The 17,345-nt window shown below is 37.8% G+C and overlaps 1 protein-coding gene across 1 annotated transcript; it reads right to left on the bottom strand.

The window, feature by feature from the left end:
* Positions 1-367: 367 nt before the first annotated feature.
* On the bottom strand, positions 368-16,725 carry LOC127158564 (GTPase IMAP family member 8-like). The gene is made up of 10 exons (XM_051101646.1): positions 16,669-16,725; positions 13,822-14,011; positions 13,680-13,754; positions 12,594-12,656; positions 11,983-12,048; positions 4,387-5,007; positions 4,174-4,242; positions 2,982-3,647; positions 1,738-2,692; positions 368-1,524 (listed from the first exon to the last, which is right to left on the bottom strand). The coding sequence occupies exons 1-10, from the start codon at positions 16,723-16,725 to the stop codon at positions 900-902; spliced, it is 3,387 nt and encodes a 1,128-aa protein (XP_050957603.1). The 3' UTR covers positions 368-899.
* Positions 16,726-17,345: the final 620 nt, after the last annotated feature.

Below are 17,345 nucleotides of genomic sequence, written 5' to 3'. Positions count from 1 at the left end.
TAAGAAGGTAAATGTTGATTGAAAAAACGCAAACAATTATTAAATAGCGGTATTTAAAATTGCATATTACATAACCACGGCAAAGTGCACCATAATGAATGCAAATATTCTGATAACTATTAGAGTGACAGAAAGAGGACAGTACTTTTAATGAGCATGACTTTAAACAGACTGCTAGCATCCGTTCTATACATTAATGGCAAGATAATATTCAGTAGAAAATTAAATCTTATGAACATCAAAAAAAAAAAAAAAAAATAAAAAAAAAAAAAAAAAAATAACATACCTTTTCAGAATGCTGTATTTTTTTAGATGATATTATAAAATCCTTAAATAAAATAATAAAATAAAATAATAAAACCTTAAATCTTACCTATCCTTATTGGAATATGTTTAAACAATGCTTTTTATGCTTGTTCAATAAACCATAAACAATTACTTTCATACTGACATCCCCATATTGAATCATTAGGGACTTATTTTATTTTTCAGGGACTCATTATTCTATTTCTATTAATCAAATGTCAGCAAAACTTGTTCAGTTTATTTCTCAGATCTTTTTATCCACTTAGAACTATAACATTGGTATATAACAATGAAGCAATATTTTCATTAGAAAGAATGCTTTTGTTCTGATCAACAACAGATATTCAGACCAACAGCATTTTAATGACCAATTTTGCTCTGCCAAATATGTATATATATATATATATATATATATATATATATATTTACAATAAAAAGAAGCAGCTATTGTGTCTCTGAGCAGCATACGATACCTGTGTTTCTTTTTCTTCCTTAAAAATAATAAAAGATTCATTAATGCCTTTGTGGTAATGGTAACCTTGAGATTACTTCTAACCCTATTCATGTCAGGGCATAAATGAAGTAAAGATATCCTACAGTAAAACACATTTATCCTCATACTTCTTCTTCAGCTCATCAACCTCTTTTTGATGTTTCTCTCCCATTTCTTTCATTTTTTCATTCAGATTTTTCTCTTTTTGCTTTGAGAGTTCACTCAATACGCTGTACTCCTTTTCACGCTCATGACACTCTTTTTCATGTTTTTGTTTCAGTTCCTGCATCTCTGAATCATGTTTAAACATCAGAGTAAGAAAGTCTTTCTCATATTTCTCTCTGAATTCATTGAATTCTTCTGCATGTTTTCTGGCCTCATCTTCATACTTCCTTTTCATTTCTTTTAATTTTCTCTCATGTTCTTCCTCCATTTCTTTTCGTTCTCTCTCTTCCTGTTCACGTCTGGCTTTATCTTCTCTCTTCCTCTTCTCCTCCTCCTCTTTACGCTCTCGTTCAAATGCCTCTTCGAGCTTTCTCAGTTTCTCTCTCTCTTCCTTCCTCCTTGCCCTCTCCTCTTTCACTCTTTTATCCCATTCCTCCTTCCATGATTTTTCCCATTTTTCTTTTTGTTTTCTCATCTCTATTTTGCTGTTCTCATACTCTTTCTCTATTCTCTCTCTTTCTTTAAGCTCTTTTTCAATCCTCTCCTTCTCCTTTTCTTCTCTTTTCATTTTTTCTTCTTCAAATTCTTCAATCATTTTCTTTTCTTTCAGCTCCCATTCACTCCTCTCCTCTTTAAGTCTCTTCTGGTATCCTTCCTCATGTTTCCTCTTTAGTCTGTTTTTATGAAGTTCTTCCATTTCTTTCCACTCTCTCTCATACTTCTCTCTATATTCCTGATCTCTCTCTTGTTGCTCATTCTCCAATTTTATTCATTTCTCTTCTAATTCTTCTTGTTTCCTGTTCCATTCCTCCTGTTTCTTCTCCTCTTCAATTCTTCTCTTCTCTTCTTCTTTTTGTCTTTCTCTCTTCTCCTTCTCTTCTTGTTCATCTCTTCTCTTAAGTTCATTTCGCAAGAACTCTTCCTTGAGTCTGAGTTCTTCCTCCTTTACCTTCCTCTCCCTCTCCATTAACTCTCTTTGTTCTGCTATTCTTCTCTTCATCTCTGCCATCTCAATCTCGTGTTTGTCACATAAACGTTTGTTCTCTCTTTCCATCTCTTCTCTCTTGTTCTGTAATAATCTGTCCATTTCTTGTTTTATGGCAGCTTCTGCTTCTTCAAACATCTCATTGGTGTAACATCCCCCTCCATTCTTTTCAACCATACTGTTTATTTTTTCCAGCAAGTCAGTGATTTGTTTAGAATCGTCTGGTTTTGTATTGTCAATCACATGATATCTTCCTCCACAATCTCCGATCAGCTTCTTCATATTTGAATCTGTATCTTCCAGACAGCTCTCAATTGTCTGATCTTGCAGCTGATCACCATGGGTGAATATTATGATGCTAAACATTCCAGCGTTCCTCCCAAAGGTTTTCTTGATCAGGTTCAGAGTTTCTTTTTCTTCATCAGTAATTATTCCAAATCTAAGCACGAGCAGGAACACATGAGGTCCTAGAGAGAGGAGACTGATGCACTTCAGTATCTCTTGCTTCACATCATCTTTAGGGAGTTGTGTGTCAAACAGACCTGGTGTATCAACAACAGTGACTGGATGTCCATTAACAAACCCTTCTTCCTTCTGACATGAGGATGTCACTGATTTAAAACTGGCTTGAGATTTAAAGGCCTTTCTCTTAAGTATAGTGTTTCCAGTTGCACTCTTCCCATTTCCAGTTTTTCCAATAAGCACAATCCTCACACAGTTTGTGCTTGATCTCTTAGTCTCAGCTAGGGTGCAGAGAAAGAGAAATATACACATTACATTATTTTTTATTTTTATTTTTTTACAGACATAAGCAAATGTTAAACATGAATTTAAAAAATCCCCAGGAGTCAAAAGAGGTGAATATACAAAACAGTATATTTCATTATAATCACATAGATTTAATGTATAAAAAAATCTATTGTACTAATGGAAAAGTCGTAGTAACGTTACACTGATGGTAAGCTAAATATAAAAATATAATTGATATCTGGCTAAAACAACCTTTTAGATTCAGACTAAATGACACCTTACCGTTTTGATTAATCTTATTTAATGCTGTGATTTTTTTTCCAATTTCTTCAATTTTGGCCTCCAGTTGAATTCTTTTCTCCGTCTGTGCTCGCATAAATGTTACATACGAATAACAAGTAACTGTATAGATCTTCTGCAGCAGTTCTGGGATCTGTGTACTATCAGGTCTTTGGTTAATACTGAGTATGTAATATTTGTCCCCACATTGCTTCAATAAATTCTGAATGTCTCTGTTTACATGTAGAAATTCAGTGACAGCCTTATCCTGCCTGTCCCCTTGATATATGAACATGATCATCAAACAATCCCAGAACTTCCCATCAGACGTGTCAAATATGTTACAGATTAATTCAAGTTCTCCTTTATCATCGTCAGTGAGAAGATCAACAGTAAGGACCAGGAAAAATGCGTTTATGTTAAATGAACATAAAGACAGAGCATTGTATGCCTCATGCAGCACATCCTTCTGAGACAGAGATGTTTTGTTTAGCTTCGGCAATTCAACCAGAGTGACCTTGTGTCCATATATCTCACCATCTCTTTTGAGACATTGATGGGTTTTAGATTCGGACACTTCTGCAGACTCATCGTGGCCCAGTATTGTATTCACGGCTAAAGTCTTCCCAGCACTGTTACTTCCAAACAGCACCAGATTGAAAACAGGCACTAAAACAAACAAGGTCAGCGTCAGTTGTGTTACTTCATTTAATCATGCAAATTGCAAGTGCAAATTTATCACAAATTTTAACATTTTAATTTCAAGGAAGAATTTTGCTATGGAGCATATAATATGACAAAACTATTTGAATTGTGTAAAAATTTGAATTTGAATTCACATCTTGTGGCCACAACATATTATCACATTCCAGTGAGTTAATATGTTGTGGTCAAGACAAAGCTAGCCGAACATATCCCTCCCGGTCTAAACTGGTTACAGCTAGCACTAGAATGTTGAGCAGTGAACCAATCAGCTGTGCCATATTATAATGATGTCATTAGGTCAGACTGAGTTAGACCTATCACGATTGCGCCATCTAGAGTTTCATGCCAGAACTCTATATTTATCATGTATGCTTCTCCAGGAAGGAATGTGGCTTTTAAGTTATTAAATAAATTCTGGTCAGTATGGTAAGTTTTATTGCATGACAGTCATGACTGAAGATTTGATACCATGACAATAATAATCACTTACTTTCTTTGTTTCTTGTACTCTGAGATGATATTTGCATAAGTGATCCAATTTTCTGTTTAACGTCTGAGGCTTGGAGATAACATACAATATCATTAAAATATCTTTACTGTATACAAATTCCTTAATTAGTTAAAACATTAATATTGGATATGAGGCTAAATGAAAAAAAAAACAAATGACACAGTAATTTGAAAATAACATAAAGTAACTTACAAAATCTGGCAAATTTCTCCTTCACTGTTTTCCTTGACAGCATCTCTGGTGGTAATTCATAAATTTCCAGGCAGAGATGATTTGATTCATTCTCCTTCACAAAATTCTTAATTTTTTCAAACAGGTCAGTGGATAATTTATCTTGATCTGTGTATATTCTGTTTATTTTGTGCCACCTCCATTTTTCTTTAAGTAAACTAGGAACAAGTTTTTTCTCCTTAGCAGTACTTAATTTTTTCTCTCCCTCCATCACCAGTACCATAATATGATTCACTGCATTTTCTGACCAGGAGTTCATGGTTTTACTCATATATTTGATCTTCTCAGCAGAAGTATCTGGTTGCAGAATTAGCAGAAGTACATGTGGACCTGGAGCAGACATGGCCTCACAATGTTTTAGTGCCTGAGTAACTTCATCTGCAGGAACATCTCTGTGAAACAGATTTGGTGTGATGACAACAGATATGCTTTGATCCTCAATCTGTCCTCTGCCTGTTTTAGCACATTGATGAAGTGGGAGAGAAGCTTCTGTTTCAAATTCATTTCTTCTCAAGAGCAAGTTTCCCACTGAACACTTATCTGTCCAGTCTTCTCCCAACAACCAAATCCTTAATTCAGACACTGAAAATAAATAAATAAATAAATAAATATATATGAACATCAGTATTTTATGGCAGATCATGTTGTAGTGGATGTTATAAGGGAAAAAGGTATAGTTAAATGTTAGGGCTGGAATACACTACACAATTTTTCATTGTGTATGATGGTCACATATCCAGTTGGAGGATATCAAACATGTTCTTTTTTTGGTAACACTTTATTTTGATAGTCCACTTTAGACATTTTACTAACAGTAAGTAACTTTGCAGATGCATGTCAACTAGTCATTAGAGTATTAGTAGACTGTCTGCTTAATATCTTCTAACACTCTTCTAAACTTTGCAAGTATATGTCAACTTATTCTACTAACCCTAAACCTAACCTAACAGTCTGCTCTTAGAGTTAGTCATGTAGACATGTAGTTGCAAATTAATGAGAATTAGTTGACATGTAGTTGCAAAGTTACTTATAGTTAATAGAATGTCTAAAGTGGACTATTAAATGAAAGTGTTACCTTTTTTTTTTTTTTTTTCTTTTTAATAAAATCGTTAAGTGTATGATGCCTGGTACTTTAAAAATCTGGGCCCGTATGTATAAAACTTCTCAGAAATACTCTTAAGAATATCCTAAACTATGACTTAGGTGTCAAAAATTCTTAGTAAAAAGTAGGAGACTTTTATAAAGAAACTAAAAGCAACTTCAGTAAAGTCTAAGACTGACTCTTAAGTGTTGACTAAGGGGACACTTCAGTGTTGTGAACTAAGGACTACAGTGATGTCAACTGGCCGCCCTTGTCCTCTGAAACAGCCAATAGTGAGCCTGCTCATGTGAAGTCACTGCAGCACAACACCAATCATTTGATGAAACTACAATAAAATCATTTAATTAAGACACTATTTAATATTTCAGTGTATTTTTAAAAATGCTTTGCATTGTGAAAAATTATCATGAATTCTAATTGATATTTTGAAATCCTTTTCTATATATATTCTTTCTTGTTTACAGTTGGAGCAATGGTGTGAACATGAATTCCATCAACAGCTCCAATATTTCCAAGCAGCAGGAGCAGATCTAAAAATTTTTTTTTAGGGAGGCGAAGGGGTGGCATGGGGTCTATGAGGAGTGGTAACACCAAAGCAAGCCCACATGCATAGTTGTAAGGGAATTTTTAGTCTGACATAGTTGTGTTCACAAATATTGCATTACCATTAAGTAATCATCTATACTGTTTAAAATGAAAAATAAATTACTTTTCAATATCCATCATGGCGCCAAGTCAATACACAACATAAAAAACTTCAACAGATTATAAATGTTTCCGAGCATGTATCACTAAAGAACACATGCAGTTCTATTAAAATTACATAGGCTACTTAGACCAAATAGCAACACTTTAGCAAACATCTAGAACATCTAACTGACCAAACTATTTATGTTTTTAAACAAAACTTTAAGACAAGCCAGCATAAATTTGTCTTTCACACTTTTCAATCTAGTTATCACAGGTGTTCTTAAATGCTTACACAATTCAAATACACAGATGACTTTCCTGCACAGTGAACACTCATTAGATCAATAACACTATAACAAAAAACTCTTTGTAAGATTTAGGAATTATTTTTGCAGCTCAGTGTGTATTACAGTATACAACATAATTTAAATTACAGATAGTGACGTATAATTCAGCAATGAACTGAATTACGGGGTAAATGCAGTTGCGACCCCGTGCCACCCCAGTAGATCTGCCCCTGCCAAGAAAGCCCACAATCCTCATAAAATAGTCCACTGCCATATAGTAGTGGCCAAGAGAAAAAAAGTGCTACTGATTTTGTAAGCATATTGCATATTTGCTTGGTGTCATTTGTTTTATTTCTGATAATAATGCAATGAAACATGCCAAATTGTGCAGTCATAATTTTTGGCCATGCTGTCATACGAAGAAATTATGAACACTTATTTCAAAAGCCTATAGCAAACCTTATTTAGATTACAACACTCTCCGACTGATATATTTTTCTTTATATAGATCAGTGAACTCGCCAGTATAACCTCATCCTCATCAACTACATTTAGCGACTGTTTTAGCTACTTTCAATTGAAAGCAGTTAGCAACACTGAGCAGTGTTTTTTTTTTCTTTCTTTTCATATTTTGATGGTTTAAGTGAAATGTCACATCTTTAAAAAACAAAAAACAAACAAAAAAGATCCTACTTGATGTCGTTCATCGCCCATATGAAAGAACTGGGCTTGTGACTGAACACAGAGAAAAGTGTGCTTTCTCCATTACAGAGAACCACTTATCTTTTCCTGCTCGGATCGAGTCATCCTCGCGGCAGTCAAGAGAGTGAAAGTAGGCACTCACTGTGAAGCAGTTTCATAACTGCTGGGTCTGATGGCAGCTGTGTCCAATGTGATACCTTTTGGCCTGCTGTACATAAGACTCCTGCAGTGGTGTCTCAAGACCAAGGGGGTTCTCCCTGAGGGGAAACCTGCTTTGCATGATCAAGGTCACGCGGCGCTGCCTACGTGCCTTGGACATGTGGAGGAGACCTTGGTTCTTGTCTCAGGGCCCGGTGCTGGAGCTCCTTGTCGCCGTGTATGCTAGCGACGGATGCGTCCCTCACCAATTGGGGAGTGGTCATGAGTGGCCACCCCGCCCACGGTCTGTGGAGCGATCACCATCCAGTTTGGCACTTCAGCTGCCTGGAGATGCTGGCCGTGTTTCAGGTTCTGAAACACTTTCACCCAGACCTATGAGACTATGGTCCTGACTCCTATGGTCCAGTACCTCTGAGGGCAGGCCCTACTGGGGAAGGGCGTGGTCCACCGCATTCTTCGGTGCCCGTCTCTCCTCTGTGCCCTCGGGAAATTAGCCTGCCAACCCTGCCGGTGCTCCAGGGTGCAGCGGTCTCCAGCGAGCCCACACCTCAGTCTTCCACCCGGAAACGTAGCGGAGCTGGGGAGCTCGCCACCCCTGCAGGAGTCTCTACTGCAGCTAGTTTGGCCGTCTCCTGCCGGTCATCTGTTACAGGACACCGAACTAGCAGCTCAAACAATACCAGAGGCCAGTCTCGAGAGACTGGTTCCCTTAGTAGATTATTTGGCAGCGTGGAAACTACTGCCAAATGTATCTGTTTGGGTCCTGCGCACTGTAGAACGAGGCTATCGCATTCAATTTGGCACTCTGCCGCCACCTTTCAATGGGGTCTTCCCACTCTGGTGGGCCCTGAGCAGGGTCTGGTAATGTAACAGGAAGTAGACACTCTCTTAAGGAAGGCCATCGAGGTGGTCCCTCCTCACGTCAGGGAGTCCGGGTTCTACAGCCGGTACTTCATTGTTCTGAAGAAGGAGGGGGAGGTTGCGTTCAGATCTGAAGAACACATAACTCCACATATCCATCCTTCAACACAGGAAGTTCCTGAGGTTCACTTTGGGGGAAACCCGTTTCACACATCAAGGTCACGCGGTGATACCTACGTGCTTTGGACATGTGGAGGAAGTCTTGGTTCCTGTCTCAGGGCCCGGTGCTGGGAGCTCCTTGTTGCCGCGTAATGCTAGCGACGGATGCGTCCCTCACTGGTTAGGGAGTGGTCATGGACGGCCACCCTGCCCATGGTCTGTGGAGTGACCGCTGTCTCACTTGGCATATCACTGCCTTGAGATGCTGGCCGTGTTTCAGGCTCTGAAACACTTCCTCCCAGACCTAAGAGACCGCCATGTGCTGGTGCACACCGACAGCACAGCGGTGGTCTACTACATCAACCACGAGGGAGGTCTGCGTCACGCCCCTTGTACAAGCTGGCGCACCAGATCCTTGTGTGGTCCCAGGACAAACTCCTCTCGCTGAGAGCAGTTCATATTCCTGGGCATCTCAACTTGGAAGCAGACATCCTGCTGAGGCAGGGGCCGAGGCCCGGGGAATGAACTCTTGTTACTCCTCGAAGAAACTGTACGCCCTGAAGTGAAAAACTTTCACTTCATGGTATGGAGACCGCCAGCAGGACTCAGTTAACTGCCCAGTTGGTACAGTGCTGGGGTTTCTGCAGGATCGGTTCTCCACAGGATTAGCCCACTCCACCCTGAAGGTCTACGTGGCGGCTATTTCGGCCTACCACGCCCCTCTGGGTGGCTCCTCAGTGGGTAGGAACCCCCTCGTTACACGTTTTCTCCGTGGTGCGCTGAGGCCTAGGCCTCTGGCCAGGTGTAGCTTTGCTAAGTGTGGTCGGGATGCTATTTCATAGCCTCGAGTCCTCTGACCCTCCCTTCTTGGGGGTCAAGGCTCTCTTCTCTTAAGTTGGCTTCAGAATGCTGTGGAATGTCCACCCCTTTGACTTTAAGGTTCTTTCCTGGACTTGTGCCACTCCTGGCTCTTTTTCTCTTGCCCTAGCTGTGCTCTCCCACACTAGGCAGGGATTTGAAGTCTGGTGGCATGGGCATCTCGTTCCCATAGCGTTTCGACGCAGCTCGAGTTCCTGAAGGGGAACGTCTCAGGTTACGTATGCAACCATGGTTCCCCGAGGGAACGAGATGCTGCGTCTCGGGCCATACTTCCGGCATCCCTACAGCGCTTGCTTCTCTATTCAGAAGCTGCCGGCTGCATGCACCGCACGTGCTTTTAAGCTTTCTGGTCTCTACGTCACCCCGCCTGTGATGTCTCGCTTCTCCATTGGACTGTATGCACACGTGTTTCAGAGCGTGGTCATGCTGGAGGCGTTCCCATAGTGTTTTCGACGCAGTGTCTCGTTCGCCTGGGGAACAATGGTTACATACGTAACCTGAGACGTCCTTACTTAGTTACAAAAAAACTATTTCAGCAGCCCTACGGTTTCAGCAGTCCTATAAGATTATTGCTGATCACACTGTGTGACATGGGTCTAATAAACTTGGGTACGACATGCATGTAAACTGTATGATGATGACACCTATTGACTCGTAGGCTACAACTCTTGTTACTATAGAAAAATATAACGTCATCAGCATGCGCTAGTGGTAAACAAAGCATAATGCATAATGAATCACACTTTGGCAGTTGTAGCATCTGGACCAATCAGACATACAGTTATTTGTTACATTTAAGAAATACTCTTTAAAACCAACAAGCCAGCTATATGCTAGAGTTCTAGAGACAACCCCCCAAAGCAACTAACACCCTAAAAGGGCTCAGTTGCCAGGGTGACCATCTGATAACTTGGGTTTTATTGCCCCAAAAGAAATGTAAGCAGAGCACACTACATTTGTCCATAGGAAAGACACAACGCCTATAGAAATGGACTCTTTCCTATTCATTCACAGATAAACCTGTCCTTGACCTTCCTATCACACATAGCCCCAGGTCATTGTGTATAGTTTTACTATTATTGCCTGTAGTTTTGTGTTTTTCATTGTATACTGTTATATGCATTTGTTATGATAGATAACTAGTAGTATAACTCACCTATGCCATGTTTGGTCTCTTTGAATTTGTATTTTGATCATCTAAATGATGGTGTATATTATATGTTGATACCTTTGCAACATATTAGTGTTTTAAAAATCTTTAGTAGTTTTGCATCAACACCAATTGAATTACATATGCAAAATACCATGCTCACAGACAAAGAGTCGTAAACTTTCCCTCCAAAGGTGAAAGTCTCCATTGGCTTTCAGACCTCCTGGAGGTGTAGCTTCCAGAAACCTTAAAAGCATCATGCACATGCTTTCTCCCTCTCTTCTTCCCCCACTCTCTTCTGCAAAATCTTCCGACTGCTGCCCGTGTGGAAGGACTCGTTTTAGTTTTCTTCACTCGTCTCACATGAGTGACTCGCCTCAGTCAGTCAGTGACTCTTTTAGAACCTAAGAAGATGAGCTAGAACTCTTCGGGACCTCCCTAAGCTTGCGCCAGACCTTGCGGCCTTGTCTTTCCATTCATCAAAGATCACAGGACTTCAGCTGGGTCCCTCTCTCTCTCAGCTCTTGGTTCTTCTTCACTTTTTGAGAAGAAACTCCCAGTCACCATCGGGTCAGAACATCTTTGGAGTTCAACCACCACTGCTCCAAACCATTAAGACTTTTACCCAAGACTGCATTCGAACACTTGTTCAACGACCAAGGCAATGCAAGTATTGTACATTTAACTAAACAAAACAGAGGTGTAGTATAAGCTGTAGACAGCAGTGATGGTTTCACTCAGGTGGTTAACTGACTCTTTTCATAGCTTCATTTTCTTGTCTCTCTAACTGCTTCTCACTTGCCCTTCTCCCATGTATGAGTGATTTCATGTCTGTTTAGATTAGTTATGTGTCAGTCCTTAACTCTTGTGCACAAATTACATGGTTTTTGATTCGGATTCTGCCTTGCAAAATTAATGTCCTTTTATGACTCTGATTCGAGCTACATGCTCTAATGCAATAGTACTTTGAGAAAGTTATTTTCTGTGGCCAACAAAATATCATTTCTTAGAGTTGATATGAAATTATACTGAATGTTCGCTAGATGAACAGATTAGTTGATGGAAAATTAATTCTGCTACAGTTACTACTGGCAGCTGATATGAATAATTGTATTTAATCATAATTAATTGTAATTATTTATATACATTTCCCTTTTGAGCTAAATCGCTACACAGTTGTAGTTTTTATGTGTGCTGACAAAAAGTGGAAGCAGCAAAAGAGGAAGGAATAAAAGCTTGATGTAAGCAGTTTTAAGTTAGAACGCCATGTCACATTGATTTCATATCATATTTTTATTGGCTGATCAGTAAACTTGGGTCATGGCAGCACACACACCGTGCAATGATCAGGAACCTTTATGAATCACTCTTATTCTAGTCTAGGAAAAAGAGTAAAATTACATAATTCTTAGAATTTTGTGAATTTTTAGAATTAGGTGTGAGCGGCTTTATAAATACATCCCCTGTTCATATTTTAAATCTATACGCGCACACACACACACACACACACACACACAAACACACTCTGCAATTTGTATAAAGCCGTTTCATGACCATGTTAGACTTACTGTTTGGAGGAGGAGTGATGCTGCGGCTTTTCCTTCTTAATATTGTCCCTTCTCTACTAGACGGGGCTGTTGATAATCAACAAAAACTGGTTAAATCTAAAAAAGTGTAATTTCATTCTATTTATAGTGAGTAGAATTTTGGTGTATTTCAGTAAATTTAATACACCAAATTTAATTTATTAAATGAATTTAAATAAATCGTTGGTTGACACACATTCAGTATTAAGTCTGTGACATGTTGTTTAGTTTAAAAGAATTAAAAAAAAATCTAAAAAAGTTGTTTGTTTTACAAAAATCCTGTTTCTATCACTTTGCTTGTTTGTGTTCGTGTGTTTCGACAGACTGCCAATTGATGTATTAATGATGGGGATTTTCAGATTTACAGTGATTCATTCTGCAGTTACATCAAGTATAGGTGGTCTTATAAGTGTCTATCCTTATAAGTTGTTTCATGTTTTTTGATATAAGCTAGCTTGTTTTATATGAACTACACACAAAAAAACATTTAAAATAAAGTTACAATACAGAAAAGTAAATCAAAATGAATCACATAGTAGCTTTAAATGCCCATGTACAATATATTGGTTACAAATATTTAGAATCATACTCACATTCTTGAGACAACATTTTAAGGTTTGCAGCTCTCCAGCGAAAGTGAAAGTGTGACACACTGTCTGTTAAATGCAGGGGCGGAGCGGGGGGACTCATTTTCAGCCCTGGAGTTTCATGATAGACCGGCCCATTTTAGTTTACGACTGACTATAATTAAATAATGTAAATAAAACCTAATTTTTATCTCTTATTTTTTGGATCGCATATCACCTTCAGTTGAGTTTTTTTATTTATTTATTTATTTATTTTTTGAGCAAGGTCGGGAAAAAAATTTGGGGGAAACGAAAGATAATTACGTCATCATTAATCTGCAGGCCGCACTTTGTGAGTGGGCCTGCGAGAAAATAATAAATAAAAAGAGTGGGGTGCCCACTGTGTGAGTGGGAAATTCAGTAAGTAATCAGTAAGTAATACTGTAGTGCTCAGCTGAAAGTGGTTCACTATTAGCTAATCAGTAACTCCTTTTTTTTGTTTTGTTTTGTTAGAACTACTAAGAGCAACTATATACAGGTTCATAATTAATGTGAATAATGCAAAATGTATAATTAATTCTAAAGTGAAGATCATAGTAACACAGTAGTAATAACTCCCAAATTACCAAACAGTATTACCAAACAGCAGGATTTTTGTAACAAATTGTATTTTTATTTATAAAAAGAAAATCCTAAAATTTCTTAATAAAAACATAATAGTATGTTTACAGTATATCTTACAGTAAAACACATTTATCCTCAAACTGCTTCTTCAGCTCATCAACCTCTCTTTAATATTTTTCTTCCATTTCTTTCATTTTTTTTTCATTTAGTTTTTTCTCTTTTTCCTTTGACAGTTCACTCAATACGCTGTACTCTTTTTGATTCTCAGGTCCTGCATCTCTGAATCATGCTTTAACATGAGAGCCTGAAAGTGTTATTTCTCTCTGAATTCATTGAATTCCTCTGCATGTTTTCTGGCCTCATGTTCATACTTTCTCTTCATTTCTTTTAATTTCCTGTCATATTCTTCCTCCATTTCTTTTCTTTCTCTCTCCACCTGTTCTCATCTAGCTTTATCTTCTCTCTTCCTCTTCTCCTCCTCCTCTTTACGCTCTCTCTCAAATGCTTCTTCGAGCTTTCTCAGTTTCTCTCTCTCTTCCTCCCTCCTTGCCTTCTCCTCTTTCACTATTTTATCCCACTCCTCCTTCTATGATTTTTCCCATTCTTCTTTGTTTTCTCATCTCTATTTTACTGTTCTTACACTCTTTCTCTATTTTTTCTCTTTCTTTAAGCTTTTTCTTAATTTTCTCCTTCTCTTTTTCTTCATTTTCTCTTTTCTTCTGCTCAGATTCTTCAATCATTTTCTTTTCTTTTAGCTCCCATTCACTCCTCTCCTCTTTAAGTCTCTTCTGGTATCCTTTCTCATGTTTCCTCTTCTGTTTCTCATTGTGAAGTTCCTCCACTTCTCTCCCCTCTTTCTCATACTTCTCTCTCCTGGTCTCTCTTTTGTTGTTCTTCTTCTAATCTTGCTAGTTTCTCTTCTATTTTTTTTTTTTTGCCATTTTCCCATGTTTTGTGTTCCTGTTTCGTCTTTTCTTAGATTTTCCTCTGTTCCTCTTCCTTTTGTCTTAAGTTCATTTCGCAAGAACTCTTCTTTGATTCTGAGTTGTTCTTCTCTTGCCTTTCTCTCTCTCACCATTGTCGCGATTTAGCTCAAAAGGGAAATGTATATGAATAATTACAATTAATTATGATTAATTACAATTATTTATATCAGCTGCCAGCAGTAACTGTAGGAGGATTCATTTTCCAGCAACTAATCTGTTTGTCCAGCAAACATGCAATATAATTTTATATCAACTTTATATCAAATTATATTTTCTTGGCCACAGTAAATAACTTTCTCAAAGTACTCTTGCATTAGAGCATGTAGCTCGAATCGGAATCATAAAGGGACATTAATTTACAAGGCAGAATCAGAATCAAACCTCATGTAATTTGTGCACAAGAGTTTTATTAATGAAGGACTAACACATAATTAATCTAAACGAACAAACAAACATGAAATCACTCATACGTGGGGGAAGAGTCAGTGAGAAGCCATTAGAGAGAGGCAAGGAAATGAACGCCCTGTGCCGGCTCAGGCTCCCCCTGGGTTCCTCCACACGGGCAGCAATCGGAAGATTGAGAAGAAGTGAGAAGAAGTGAGAAGAGAGTGGAAAAGAAGGAGGCAATCAATCGTTTGATGCCTTTAAGGTCTCTGGGGGCTGCGCCTCCAGGAGGTCCAAGAACCAATAGTGACTTTCACCTTTGGAGGGAAAGTTTAAGACTCTTTGTCTGTGAGCATGGTATTTTGCATATGTAATTTGATTGGGTGTTGATGCAAAAGGATTTTTAAAACACTAATATGTTGCAAAGGCATCAACATATAATATACACCATCATTTAGATGATCAAAATACAAACATGGCTCAGGTAAGTTATACTACACTAGAGATCTATAATAACAAATGCATATAACAGTGCATAATGAAAAACACAAAATTACAAGGCAATAATAGTAAAACTATACACAATGACTATGTGTGATAGGAAGGTCAAGGATAGGTTTGTCTGTGAATGAATAGGAAAGAATCCATTTCTATAGGCATTGTGTCTTTCCTATGGGCAAATGTAGCACGGGCAAATGTGCATTCCTTTGGGGCAATAAAACCCATTATCAAATGGTCGTCCTGGCAACTGAGCCCTTTTGGGGTGTTAGTTGCTTTGGGGGGTTGTCTCTAGAACTCCAGCATATAGCTGGCTTGTTGGGTTTAAAGACTGTTAAATGTAACAAATAACTGTATGTCTGATTGGTCCAGATGCTACACTATTAACTCTCATTGTTCTGCTATTCTCCTCTTCATCTCTGCCATCCCCATCTCATGTTTGTCATGTAAACATTTGTTCTCTCTTTCCATTTCTTCTTCTGTAATATTCTTACCATTCCCTGTTGTAAAGACATCTTTGTTAAGTAAAGTGTTTCCTGTGGCACCTTTTCCACTTACAGTTTTTCTAACAAGCACAATTCTCACACAGCTTGTGCTTGATCTCTCACTTTTATTCTCAGCTGGGGTGGGGAGGAGAAAATTACAATGATTATTATTTTTATTATTATTAATATTATTGTTATTATTGCAGTCAAAGAAAACCTATATGAGAAGTGGAAGGAAAAGTACAGTTTGATCAAGTAACATAGGACGTTTGATCAGAGAAGCTGAAAAAATGTGTACTGCTTTACTGTTTACTACAAGAATACATACAGTGGGTACAGAAAGTATTCAGACCCCCTTAAATTTTTCACTCTTTGTTATATTGCAGCCATTTGCTAAAATCATTTAAGTTCATTTTTTTTCCTCATTAATGTACACACAGCACAGAAAAACACAGAATTGTTGACATTTTTGCATAAAAACAAATAATAAAAGTCCACATTTCATATGTGAACTGCATACTAAGTATTTTTATTATCATAGCATTCTGTTATTGTATTTCTGTTAAGCAACTGTCTATAGACTACACATTTTAGATCCACAATGCCAGAAATTAACAAAAATCCTTAACAAAATTTTAAATCACCCCCTTATTTTGAAATCCAAATAATACTGGAATAGATTTACAGACATTCATATTAGTGTGTACTGATATTTATAAATAAAAGGAGAACTTGTACCATGAGATTTTAGCTTTTGATAATTAATCAGTGCATGACAGATTAAAAAATGTAATAGATAGAACGTAATAGACAGACAAAGGAAAATGAGAAGGAAGGCACTATGAAATTTGGTTCTGGATTGTGTATGTATGTATGTATATATATATATATATATATATATATATACATATATATATATAAATACATAGACACACACATACAGTTTCAGCAGCAATAACATAAACAAACGTTATTGCACATGTGCATCTTTGTGGCCCAATCTTAACTTCCGGTAGACTTAGAATCAATAACAACGAAGTCCCTCTACAGTAGATTATTTCTGATAACAAGTAAAATATATAACAAGTAAGTTACATTAGCTAGCAAGTTAAACCTATGTCTTGCCTGGCTTCCAAGCTTCTCTTCCCACAGCGGTGATCCATGCTCGTCGTCTCCCCTCATCTTTCCCACAGACTTACACCTGATGTGTGCTGGCACTTTACCTGGGAAATATATCTGGTTCACATTTACAACTCTGCTCTGCGTGTTTGCTGCATAAATCAGACATACTGGCTGAAAATGCAAATTCATTCTCTGCCAGCAGGAGGTGCTTTTGGAGCAGCTTCCCCTGTAACTGTCATGAACCGGAAGGTTCAGGGAGAGCAAGATAAGACGAGCGTTTGACATTAAAAAGTATATACATTGTATTTTTATGAAAATAACTGATCGTTTCAATAGATAAAACCCTGGGATCATTTACAACCACATTTGGGATCGTTTGAGGCTGCATTTAAACTGCATTTTGGAAGTTCAAACTCGGGGCACCATTAAAGTCCACTATATAAAGAAAAATCCTGAAATGTTTTCCTCAAAAAACATAATTTCTTTATGACTGAAGAAAGAAAGACAGGAATATCTTGGATGACAAGGGGGTGAGTAAATTATCTGCAAATTTTTATTTTGGAAGTGAACTTCTCCTTTAATTACCATTTGGATAACCACAGTTTTACTACAAATACCATTGTTAATTTATGGTTAGTGTAGCAAAACCATGGTTAGTTTGTGGTTACCATGGTTTAACT

Source organism: Labeo rohita, unplaced genomic scaffold, assembly GCF_022985175.1.
Source record: "Labeo rohita strain BAU-BD-2019 unplaced genomic scaffold, IGBB_LRoh.1.0 scaffold_157, whole genome shotgun sequence".
Classification (NCBI taxonomy): Eukaryota; Metazoa; Chordata; class Actinopteri; order Cypriniformes; family Cyprinidae; genus Labeo; species Labeo rohita.
Note: the sequence above shows the minus strand (reverse complement) of the source record. Positions and strands in the feature narration are given on the sequence as shown.